The 12,907-nt window shown below is 38.6% G+C and overlaps 1 protein-coding gene across 1 annotated transcript; it reads right to left on the reverse strand.

Annotated features, from left to right (window-relative positions):
- Positions 1-1,849: 1,849 nt before the first annotated feature.
- LOC146656889 (beta-1 adrenergic receptor-like) lies at positions 1,850-12,549 on the reverse strand. The gene is made up of 2 exons (XM_085424678.1): positions 10,703-12,549; positions 1,850-2,885 (listed from the first exon to the last, which is right to left on the reverse strand). Exons 1-2 carry the CDS (start codon positions 11,995-11,997, stop codon positions 2,858-2,860), a joined length of 1,323 nt encoding a protein of 440 aa, XP_085280804.1. The 5' UTR covers positions 11,998-12,549; the 3' UTR covers positions 1,850-2,857.
- Between the last annotated feature and the right edge of the window lie 358 nt (positions 12,550-12,907).

Consider the following 12,907-nt stretch of genomic DNA (forward strand, 5'->3'; position numbering starts at 1 on the left):
CCATCAACTCTTGTCAACTGGTTGACTTGGAGTTAAAGATGCTCTTGTCCAGCCTGTCCAGTCCTGGATTTTATAGATTACATGACAACAACTTTCTTTTTTTTCCAGGAAAGAAATAGAAAAAGATTCCAAAAATGTAAGCTTTAGGTGGGGAATTGGATTCTGGTCTTTTCACACGGCTGTTAAATATTTTTATCCTTGCCCCGTTTTTTAAAAAACTCATTTATCTTTGTGTGGTTCTAACACAAAACACATCGGTACAGTCATTTTATCCCAGGGAATGACAACAAAAATTCTACCTTTGACTTTGTCATTTGCTGGATATTTGAGCCTCCGGGTGTTATTGTTGAAGTTGGAATATTTCTGTGAAGTCAAATTGTTTCTGAATGCCGAGTTGGCCTCTGAAGCAAAAACGAACACACAGATAAAAGAAAGAAAATGTGACAGAGAAAGACATTTAGAAAGAAAGAAAACCCGACAACACTGTTGACTCCAACTCTGGGAAAAATATCTGGATTCTTAAATCTACTCCCGTCAAGAGGCTGTTAGTGAGAAAGGAAACGACACGTTAGAAGAAGCTCGGCTTGTGCCTTGATCACGCTCCCACGTTGTCAGGAAGAGTTCACGATAGTTTATTAAATTAAAGATGCAGCAGACACAATTAGATTTAAGAAACCTTATCTGGTGACTATTGATGTCCAAGCTTAGTGTCAAAGGTTTTTATTTTGTTTTGTTTTTTCATTTATCTGAAGCAGGTTCTAAAAATATCCTGAAGAAAACTGAGCTACACGTCTCAGACACTGGCTGTGGACTTACATGTGTAATTGAGAGTGAAAGTCATTTAAACTTCCAAGCAGATCCAAGACTGCCTCAGTCACATTTAATAGTAAAAGCAGAAGAAAAAAGAGGATTTTATTGAATTCATTTTCTTATGTAGAATATTTTCCTAATCAGATGTTCCGCCTCTGTTTTTATAGTCTTTTTGTTTCCTGTACTTGTATCTTATCAAACCCTCCCAGTCGTACTTTAAGTGGTGGCTTTTCCTTGAAAACTTTAGGATTGATTTCGGTCTGATACCACTCATGGAAAACATTGGAACAGGAATCAGCTGATAGGAATGTGGCTTCAGACAGGGCCATTATTTCCACTCTGAGTTGTTGTGTGGCTTTTTTTTTCTCTCTCCGAATGATATTTTTGGTAGTCACACTGCCCGTCTGGCAGGGCTAATGTCAGTTTCGGCTTATTTTCAAATGTCTTACATTCTGCTCTTGGTTTATTTTTAAAGTCCCAAATCTTGTAAATTCCTCTCATAACACGGAGATATTGCCCGCTCAAACAGTAGCCAAAGCCAGAGATGACAGTGGTTTAGATAGTGGGAGGATTACTTAAAATAACATTTCAATAATGCATTGTTTAGATTTGTGTCTTGAGCTCACATCAACAGTAGTTTTACTTGCTCAGTGTTGTGGAACATGGAGTGAAGGTCGGGACCCTCAGGGCCTCCCAAGATAAATCCGAGGGGCCATAAGTAGATCAAAGGGTTAGGAAAAGGGGAACAAATATTCCTGTTCACAAAGCTGTTTATTTTTTCTGACTTTTTTTCCTTTTTTTCTTGTGAAAGTACTTAAAGTACTACACTTTCACATCTACAGCATCCCAAAAAAACCCACTTCAAATGAAGCCACCTATGAAGGACAAAAATAATTAAATCCCTCTTAAGTCATTGTCTGTGACGGTTACATACAGCAAAAGTTAATAATAATAATTATTATATTGTTACAGTCATTTGTTGTTTGCTTCCAGAATGGTGAGTTTGCACACACAGCACGCATGACCAATGTTACACAGTTTTAAAATACTTTATTTTTCAATGCAACAGATGATGTTATGTAAAATCACACCACAAGGTGCCTTATGACAATGAAGTAATACATAATGTGGGCAGAAGGTTTTCTGTGCGTGTGGACATTTCAGGGGACGGTGTTGGGCTTATACTGTGGCCACAAGCCAAAGAAAATAAACTAGCAGCACGGCATGTTGCATATGCTGCTGTGTTTACCTGCAGTTCGTAATACTGTACCTTGTACAAGGACATACCCACAAAAAGATTCTAGACAGCGTGATGTTTGAGGCATCCAGACGTAAGGTTCTGTCATCCATTATTCGTAGCCATGGCACAACTTAACATAGACATGGGCTTTTAAATCCCAGTTTCACTGTTGTGTGCATACAGACTCAAAATAGAAACATTAAGACTTTAAACCGAGACAAAAATGGAGTATTTCTATTCATAGTTCTTTGGTTAAGCTGATATTAAACTGAAAGGTTTTTGTAAAGAAAATGTTCCTACAGTGGAGACAGGCTTGCCAGAATGATCGCTTAGTCGAGTTTGCTACAGATTCAGTGTATCGTCATTACATAACTTACCAGATAATATACTGTACAAAAATTAGTTTATACTGACATTTTTGAAACCACAAGCCACGTGACACTGTGTCCATGTACTGGAATGCATTTCAGTGTTGATGTCAAACACTGTCAGTCTGGAGCAGAGAGCCTTTTTCCAAACAACACGTAGAGGACTCTGGGAGGTTCATCCGTGATGCCACCTAATCTCGGCTGTACGCCAACAAACAAACAACAACAACAACAACAACAACAACAAAAACAGTCACAGTGTTCCCATTCAGACTGAATCATCTGTTTCTCCACAGTCAATCCAGTCATGTCTTTGGGGCTAGCTTCATTCTGCTGTGCTTTTCAGGGTTTGGGATTGAACTTTTCTGTAGCTTTTCTTTGCTGTTTGGTCTCAGACTTTGCAGAAATCACAGTAACAGCTGGAAACGCATTTCACTCTTCATCTGTCCTGTTCCTGCAACGTGAATCTGAAAACAGATGGATATATTAGCATCCAGCGTTTCCGTGACAAAATCCATACCTATTGGTAAAATAGCATCGCATGGCATTTTGTTGTTTTAGGCTGTCTCTTAGTAATGAGAATAAAATGTCTAAATATGCCGCACCTGGGATTATGTCACTTGCATATTTTCGATTTTCATTTTGTTTGCTTTAAATAGAAGCCTTATCTGTATTGAAAAGTACCTGATATTCGAGACCAGATTACTATCGTGTCGTGAATCGCCTCATATTTTTGACTTGTGCAGCCATGTGTTATGTGACCGTGCAAACTGAGCTTTTCTCTGTGTGTTTCTGTATGACTTGTTGGTTTGTGTTGGTCTCGCCCTGCACACCATTTTAGTTTTGATCAGATAAAGAAGGACTTGGAGACAGCAGCCGCTGTTTGTTGTCTTACAGGTTATTTGTAAGTATCTCGGTGTTTTCGTGTTCATTGATATCATCGCTGCACCTCTTCCCTTTTATTTATTTTTTCTTCCTAATTACAGAAAGTTACTGCATAGTTGCCCTCATCATTCTGTCCTTTGTGAAACTTCTTTTCCCTTAAACAAGACAGGAATTCTGATGCTATCACTTCAGCTGTACATGTCTCCACAGGAAGACATAATCTACCTTCCACTGGAAGCTGCACAGAAATACGAATGCTTATAGGGAAGAAAACAGCTACCATACAGTTTACAATGTGGTTTCATCAGAACTCCTTTCTTACATTATGTACTGCTGGAAAGTGACATCACTGTTGTCTACTTTGTGTCTTGTGGCTTCAGTGTGCGGTATTTGGATGGTTTAACCCCTTGAGCCTCAGTTGATTATTTGACACTTCTACATTTAAAAAACATCTGCACTGTAGTCGGCATCAGCTGCAAAACCGTAAAGCCAAGATAAGCAGTCTTGCGCTTTATGGATAAGAGACGCTTAGAAGAATTTTGAATGCAATAGGTCTCCTTTTTCCTTATCACCAGTCCAGATTGAACTTGAGAAACCTTCATGGTTTTTAAGCTTTTTTTTTTTTTTTTCGTCTTTATGCATCTTTCCACCTGGAACCTGGTACACAGGACTCTGGGGTCAAAAGGAGTTAATGGGAAGAAACTCCAAGAATAATAGAGCCAAAGAGCTATACTTAAGTCAGTTATTTTGAATTACAAAACCACAGATATGTGTGCAGATATTGTGTAGCCTCCATTAAAGCTAAAGTAGCCTCTGCTCATCATTAGTTAGGAAAAATCCATTCATCATATCTGACGTGTGTGTTTGCCGAATCTGAAGCTGTCTTTATATAGCAGGATGCGATTCACTGTTAAATGCAAATAGAAAGTCCTTAGTTAGTTGTGCAGTTTATGACTTTCAGTTTCTACTAAATGTAACAATGACAGTTTTGTTACGGACTATTTTGTCTTGTTAAAATAGTTTTCAAAGCAGCCAAAGCAAAGAAAAGAAAATCCCTCCATCCATTCTCTCCTGCTTATCCACTTTTAGGATCACAGGGGACCAGAGCCTATCCCAGCTATCATAGGGCAAGAGGTGGGGTACAGTCTGGACAGGTCGGCAGCCTTTCACAGGGCAAACACACAGAGACAGACAACTATTCACACCTATGGGCGATTTGCAATCACCAGTTAACCTCTCTAATTCCACGTCATCGGACTGTGGGGGGGAAACCAGAGTTCTCAGAGAGAGGCACACAAACACAGGGAGAACATGCAAACTCCACACAGAAAGGCCCCAGCCAGATGGTGGATTCAAACCACCATGCTGCCCACAAGAAATCACATTTACAGTAACTATCTTTTTTTTTTTTTTAAATCATATATGTATCTATCCTGGGTTTTTGTTTGTTTGTTTTAAATGGATAAATACAAAGACTGAATCATGTAGTAAAATTAAATACAGCTAACGCAAGTTTCAACTGGTCACACTGGGATTCATTCTGACAAAGAGATACACAAGCACGCATTAAAGACGCAATAATGTATTTAAAATATAGATCTATCTGTGCAGCCATTATAGTACATGTCAGCCAAGCAGTTTCACTAACCTTGGGCACAATAAGCAGAAATAAATATACAGTGGAGAGTATCTCTCTCTCTCTCTCTCTCTCTCGCTCTCTCTCTCTCTCTCCATATATATATATATATATATATATATATATATATATATATATATATATATATATATATATATATATATATATATATATATATATATATACACACATACATATACACACACACACACACACACACACACACACACACGTATATATATATATATATATATATATATATATATATATATATATATATATATATATATATATATGTATATGTTTGTGTGTGTATATATGTTGTCAAGTATCCCAGATGCCTCCATTTAAAGATCATATTGCAGTGTTATTGTTTGTGATATCAGCCAGGGTATTGGAGGTTTCCCACAGGTCAGTACCACCATGTTTTGTGTTTCCCTACTCCATGCTTCATGCTCTCTTAGGCCTGAGCTTACTCTGAGCTATCTAAGTGCATATTATGGAACAGACCCAATTAGCAAAGCGCAGGGAGGCCTTTGCATTACAGGGTTCACGGCACTGAAAACAAAACCAAGCATTTGTGCATGTTGCTCCCGAAGCACCTTCAAAACTCTAAGTGGCTTCAACACGTTCCACTGCAGTCTGTCAATGTGCAACACCATTTTTAGGCCATTGTAATGTCACATGACACTTGAGTCACCACACATTGGCTGCCCAGAGAGGTAAAAAGCTTGTTTCTAACAGGCTGCAGAGTATGTTGCATTAAGCCTCACGCTTCGACACGCTTAACTAGTAAACACAACACAGCCGAAATATGTGTTTACACAGTTTTTAAATTGTCTACAATTACCGTGTACTATATTTTACACTAACAACACGTCCATTAATAAAAATCGGGCGCTCTTGGAGAATACAGCATACATGTGTGGGTAATTATGTACATTTTTAGCTGGCATAACGATACAGTTTGTTCTAGTAAGACACACTCAGTCACTTATAGTAGGAACCTGAAATGTCAGACGTATATACAAAATGTCCTTTTAGATTTGCTAAACTCTAAGTTGTTAACTTTTATATGTCAGAGATATTTACAAGATCCTGTGGAGCTTCTTGTATGGACTTCAGTAAGCTGGCGTTAGTACTGGAAATGGAATTCGTCATCTATGTTCGTCATTGTTGTTCTTTTGAAGGTTCACAAGTTAAAAATATGAGCATATATTCAAATATGCACTGCATAGGTGTAAGCACTGCCGGTACTTAAATACTGCCATTAAACTCAGTGCAGTCATCTTTTTAGTTGACTTGCTCTACTCCCCATGTTGCCTGCATGCTTGTTTCGTTTAATATGCACTTGAGTTTGCTGATTGCGGATAGTTCCTCTCAGCTTAGTGCTAAGGCTTGTGGGACTGTTAATCTTTAATTTCACATCACTCAGCTGTGTTATGACTGTTAGGACTTTGATTGCTGTGTATGTTTGATGTGGTTTCTGATGTTTGCATACCCACTCAGAACATTGTTAAGCTTTAGCTAGGAGATGGGCCGTCGTGACCTAGACTCTTAGTGATTAATGACTTCCGCTCGGCGTTCATGTTGAGGGGCAGTTACTATCAAAGCAACACTCCACTACCTCTGCGGAGAATATGGATTTTGAAATGTGATAAAAAATGAAATTATATACAATCAGCTTTCTCTGCTATACTAAAAAAGTTCATGTGGCATATCTGTTTACATAAGATCAGGTGTTACATCAGGTGTACTACTTGATTTAAGTGTTGTACACTTGTAATATTATCCTAACTTGTGATTAAGTTCCTACAGAAATGAGTTTGAACACTTTCAGTTTCCTACATTTTAAGTGTACTATATTTTTAATGTTATGAAATTTGTGTATTAATTTTACTTTTCTTGCATCACTTTATTTCATATTTAACCTGATGCAGTTTTATTAAATCCAATACATTTGAGACTTTAATAAAGTGGTGTCAAATATATGGCCTGGGGGGGGGCAGAATCGGCCCACCAAATGCTCCAATCTAGCCCACAGGACACTTTTTAAAAAAAAAAGTAAAGGGTGTGTTTATAAACGTTTAAATAACACAAAGTTTCAGGGTTTTTTTTTTACCATCTACAACAGAAATGACTATTTATGTTCTGGTGGGTAAGCAGTAAAAAGCTAAATAAATAAGATTTAAAAAATGAGGAAAATATTTGTTTTATTATCACAGAAGAGTCTCGAGAGTGAGCCCGCAGAATCTTTTCTGTAATTTTGCACGTTTATTTCTTACACCTTAAACCCAAAGAGTCATGCTGACAGATTATTTCTATTGACGACGACAGTATTTATCATGCTGTTTAAATACACTTGATTTTTTCTTATGCCAAGACATCTTAATGATGCAATGTGTAGTTAAACTTTTTTACTCGTTCCGCCCAGTTAAGGTCAAAGTGCCCCACAGTGTAAAATGAGTTCCACATCCCTCCTTTTGTACATCTCTTGAAACTTCATCTGTGTTGCCCGAGCAGCGTGGACTTTTTTAGATGGCAGCACATGGTTGTGTGGCTTTTGTAAACCTCAGGTATATTAGACCTGCACAGCAGAGCTCTATGTTTCTGAATCAGTCTATCAGTCATCTAACAGACGCCGTAATTTCTGCTCCACATACGTAAAGTATTTTAGTCCACAACCTAGTTGGCTGCTGCTCTTTGAAATCAAATGTTCCACTCTCTGTTAACTTAATTTTAATGTTCTCAGTGATGGATAAACTGTGCTAACAAACTCGCTCTGCTTGTAATACACAGCATTGCCTTTCAGATACACGAAGACTCACCTCTCGTATGCATATTAGGGCTAATGTTAAGAGAAACAAGGCAGATAAAAACAAAGGGAGACACAGAAAAACTAAACCCTTAACCCTTAGTCATGTAGCAAACATGACTAAAGGAGAGATGTTTTGAAGAGAATCCTTGCAGAAGTGGTCTCGTCATACGCCACAGCATTACGTGACAGAAGCTGATGGTTGGTCTGGATGTTGATGAGAGCATCACTGATATGCCAGCATGTATTTCTATGAAAACAAAGTAACTATTGATAATCTCTGTTCTGTGAAGTACAGCCTAGTAACCATTCGTATCAGTGGTTGGGCTTTGCTTTTTTTCCACTCTGGGTTACATCAGCTCCTGACTTAACTAACTTTGTTGTCCCAGGGTGAAAAGGAAACATGCTGCTCTACTGCTCTTTTGTATTCTTTGAAAGAGGTGGAGAAACTGACAGGGATTACTGTGTGGAGGTCCACAGTCGCTTATGATGGCGACTGAAGCAACAAATTCGGCAGTGAACAGACTGTATCTGAAACGGTTTGTCATATTCCTTCATTAAGGCGGTCTTTGAGCCTTGGACCTGTCGAAGTCATTCTTGAACGGCTGGTCTCACTTACATTTGTAATCCTGCTGAAAGCGTGCAGTGAGTCTGCTGAGCCTTCCCCTTGGGGTGATTTACTACAGAACACACCAGGCTCCTTTTATGGATGGCTTTTATATGCTGCTAAATGTCTCCTGTTTTGTAGCCCCATTGATTATGTCTGTAAAATTCCACTGAGGGGATGCCATTAAAGGGGAAGAGAAAAATAATTTATAGTGTTCAGGGTAAATATTTAAAATCAGAAGCACGGCCCTTCCATAAAAGTGGATCAGTCATGGGAATTCATATGCGGCATAGAGTTGTGCAACTTATTAAATAAAATGTATCAACATAAAGACTTTTTTTTTTCACTGTTTGATCCAATTTGAAGTCATATAAATGCACTGTAACCTGAAACACTGCATTTATAAAAAAATAAATGTACATGCAAAAGTTAATTCCATTCATGCAAGAGCTCGCAATAAAATTTAGTAATCATAAATATTGGCGACAGAAACTAAACACAGCGATGAGATATTTAACGATCATTGTAGTGCAGGTGTAATTGTAAGTGAGTTACGGCCTTTGTCTTGTCTGCCTTTAAGACGGTACGGCTCTGAAAATAACTTTATTTCAGCTGTAAATTCACTAAGAAATATTCTGAATATTCAAGTGGGTTTTTTTAAATTCTTTTGTTAAAATGATAATTGATCAGTTATTTCATAATTCAAATTCATTAAAAAATGTAATTAAATTATGTGAGAGGTATAATTCTTACATAAACACTACATAGATGATGCCATAACTTATAATTTCGCCTACTATTTTTATCTGTGAAAGACCTGGTTTCATCTCGGGGTTGTGCATTAGGGTAGTAATGAATTGAATATTGGGCTGTCCGCCTACAGTTAGAGTGTGTTAAGGAGAGCGTTCTCATTGGCTGTCACTCTTGTAAACAGTCTCTCGAGTTTTGAGGGAAGTCTTGTGCATAAGTGATAAAGATTTATCTGCTGCAGGGGTTGTTGGGCTGGGCACACTGAGGCCCACTGACAGGCACACACACTAAAATGTTCTCAAATGTACCATGCAGTTCTCCGAATCAGACCTTTGCACAACGCCCACTGAGTTTCCAAAGCCTCTTTACACACATTTTTGGCGTAACCAAAGTATTTTGGGTTGACATTTTTTACAAATAAAAATTTACAATTATGACACTTTCTAGAAAATACTATTTTAATTAATTCAATAATTGCATTGTTTTTTAATCTCTATGACCTACAAACCTAGTAGCCACATGCGCATACTACCAGGAACTGTGCTGTGCACATCTGTTTGTTATTTTTGCCACACTGACATCAGCTGAGTTGAAAGATTGATTATAGGTAGCGTGGCGCAATAAGCAATACAGGTACAGTCCTCAAAGGTTTATTTAATCATGCATGAAAAACAAATATAAAGTTTCACTTGAATGTTTGAACTCTTACAGTAACACTTTAAGAGCCTAACAGCTGCCAATACTTCTGAAATTGTTTATTATTCTGCACTGTTATTCTCAATATATTTTACTTCTGGACTATAGCACAACGGTGTAGTAGAACATGTCTAAATATGGATTTCTGCTTTTATTACATTTCTTTCATTGTCAAACTGCAAAGAAAAAAAATCAAAAAGCATTTTGTTTGTGGTCCTGGGATTATTTTAAATGGCTTTAAACTGGGCGTATCAACCATAATACAAAAAGAAAAAAAGCGAGAAATGATTTTTAATTACAATATTGTAATTAATGTCATGAAACACAGCCTAAAGGGGAGTTTGGTAGCAAGTGATGAGTGTTTCAAACATTAAGGTATATTTTTAAAATGTCATATTTCATTAATTATAACACTGTTTTTAATGTAAGTAACTGTCACAGTTCCCAATTGCTAGAGATAAATTTTGCCTTTTCATTCAAATTAGTATGATTTTTATTTTCAAATATATATTAATTTATATATATATATTAATATATATTGAATCTCTGGTTTACCTCACTGTCCTTTAAATGCAGAAAAACAGAGAACCATAAGTGTCCTCGCATAAACTAAACTGGAGTTTTATGAATAAGAGAACCTAATTCTATATTGAGGTGATTGCCCCTCTACATGACAGCATTAAATATTGCTAGGTGTTATTGTTCTTTAACCCTGACTTGAGGAGGTGGAATTCTATAAGTATTAGTATATACTTATTACTTAGTATTATATTTAAGTATTATAATATAAGTATTAGTAGTAAACTATATGCCTTTAAGTTCACATATGTGAGCTTTTACCATTGTTTTAAGAAATGACTGCTTTGTGAAGTCATAACAAGATAAATGAACTTACAACGTGGTTTCTGGCTCCGAATAGTCACTGTACTGTGTGCAGCCGTTGGACTGTGGAGGACCAGGGGAAGTCTCTTCACTTCTGCTGCTTGCCTGTGTACTGGCCAGGCTGTCACTACCCTCAGTCCTACTGGTTGAAGTCCTCTGAAAAGGGCTTGCTGTGCCTGACTCAGCTTCCCATAGAAAGCAGGGGCAGCGAGTCCGCAGTTCTTTATAAAAAGAATTGATCCACAGAGTGGACATCCATGGGCAGCCCATCAGATTCTTGAACGCAGTGCGAAACTCTGGAGTCCTGCAGTAGATGATGGGATTGAGGCCAGAGTTGATATAACCAAGCCAGTTTAATAGTCGAAAGAGTTTTTTATCAGGAACTTCTTTGTTAAAAGAATTTATGATATTGGCGACAAAGAAAGGAAGCCAGCAAACAGTGAAGACCCCCATGATAATGCCCAAAGTCTTGAGGGCCTTGTGCTCTTTGACAAGTATTAGCCGTGACGGCCTGCGTTTGGTACTCTTGCTCCTCGCTGCACTGTTGCAGTTGCTGGACGATGACGGCGTATTGTTGAGCTGGGGGCCAACTTGTGTCTGTGATGTTGGATATTCATTTTGGAAGCGCATCCGACTCTTATCTATTTGCTGGACCTGCCGGGATGCTATTAAATAGACTTTTGCGTAAACAAATATCATTATGAGCAGTGGAATGTAAAAAGAGATTATAGAGGATATTATAGCATAGGTCTTGTTGGTCACGAAGTCACAGCATGCGGGATCTTCATAGCACTCCCTCGCCAAAACATCATTTTCGTCTCTCCATAACAAAGTCATTATTGGTACAAAGGAAATCAGGGCTGACACAACCCACACTATACAAACTATTATTCTGGCACGCCACTTACTGAGCAGAACTTTATGCCGTAGCGGTCTGGTAATGGCTATATACCGATCCACTGCTATGACACAAAGTGTCTCACAGCTCGCCGTCACACAGAGGACATCGATAGAAGTCCAAAGGTCACATAATGTTTCAGTAAGTTGCCACTTATCTGTCACCACAACAGTGGCCCCAGGAGGCACGACGAGGACCCCCATGATGAGGTCCGCACATGCTAGGGACATAATGAAGATGTTTGTCGTCGTTTGAAGCTGCGGAGTTCGTGCTATTGCAATGATGACCAGCAGGTTTCCCACCACTATGATGAGTATGATGAAGACAAGAATAACGATGATCTCTTTTCCCATGGGTGCGTATATGGCGCCTGTCGTGTTCAGTGAGGATGATGTGTTCAAATTGTTCATCTTTGCTTAGTCAGGGAACTTAGTCACAAGAGGTGGAAAGTGTTAGATTTTCACATCAAAGTCAGCACAACTGAGGGACTGTAGGAGCCTCATGCAAGCATCATACAAACGATTTTACAAAAATCTGAGGTAGTTTGTCTCACTGGACAGTGTCTTTTCTGTGCAGTTAGTGATCACATTTCACACCTTGCGAGTCTTGTTTGGCAGTGCTCAGAAGGGAGTAGCAGTGGCTCGTCATCACCTCCGAAGATGTTGTTGTTTCTGGAAGTTTGTGCAGGCAACAAAAACACGTTCTCCAGAGAAAAGATGAATCCAAACTGTCCGCGAAGCCAAAACAATACTGGTTCACACAGTTTCAGCCCTTTCATAAATCCAAGGAAAATATCAAAATATCAAGTAAAAAAATAAAAAAATAAAAAGTTTGGGAGAAGAAAAGCCAGCCTTTTCCATTTAAATACGTCCACTGGAATTAGTTTTGTCGCAGGATCATGCATGAGCCTCAGTGCCACACTTGGACTGTTTGGAGATCAAGCAAACAGTGACGCTGTTACAAGAACCACCAGAGTGCACCAGAGCAGCTGGCCGATCTTTCTTTTGCTCTCTCTCTCTCTCTCTCTCTCTCTCTCTCTCTCTCTCTCTCTCTCTCTCTCTCTCTCTCTCTCTCAGTGCAGGTTGCCCAAGATTGTATTGGCTGTAATCACACCCTGGCTGAAGGCAGAGGGGAGGAGTTAAAAAGTGTGCCTGTGTGTCAAAGCCATACAGGGATCTGTACCCTGATACAGCCACACACATGTGAACAATCACACACGCAGACATAAAAACGGGAGTGACAAATTAAAGGAAAAACCAGCATGGAGCATCTTAAGGTGTTGAGGCGAACCTCATGCAGCTTAAATACTTCTTGGAACCG

The sequence above is a fragment of the Rhamphochromis longiceps genome, linkage group LG12 (assembly GCF_057381845.1).
Source record: "Rhamphochromis longiceps isolate RC_006_pf linkage group LG12, R_longiceps_female_GT1.1, whole genome shotgun sequence".
Taxonomy (NCBI): Eukaryota; Metazoa; Chordata; class Actinopteri; order Cichliformes; family Cichlidae; genus Rhamphochromis; species Rhamphochromis longiceps.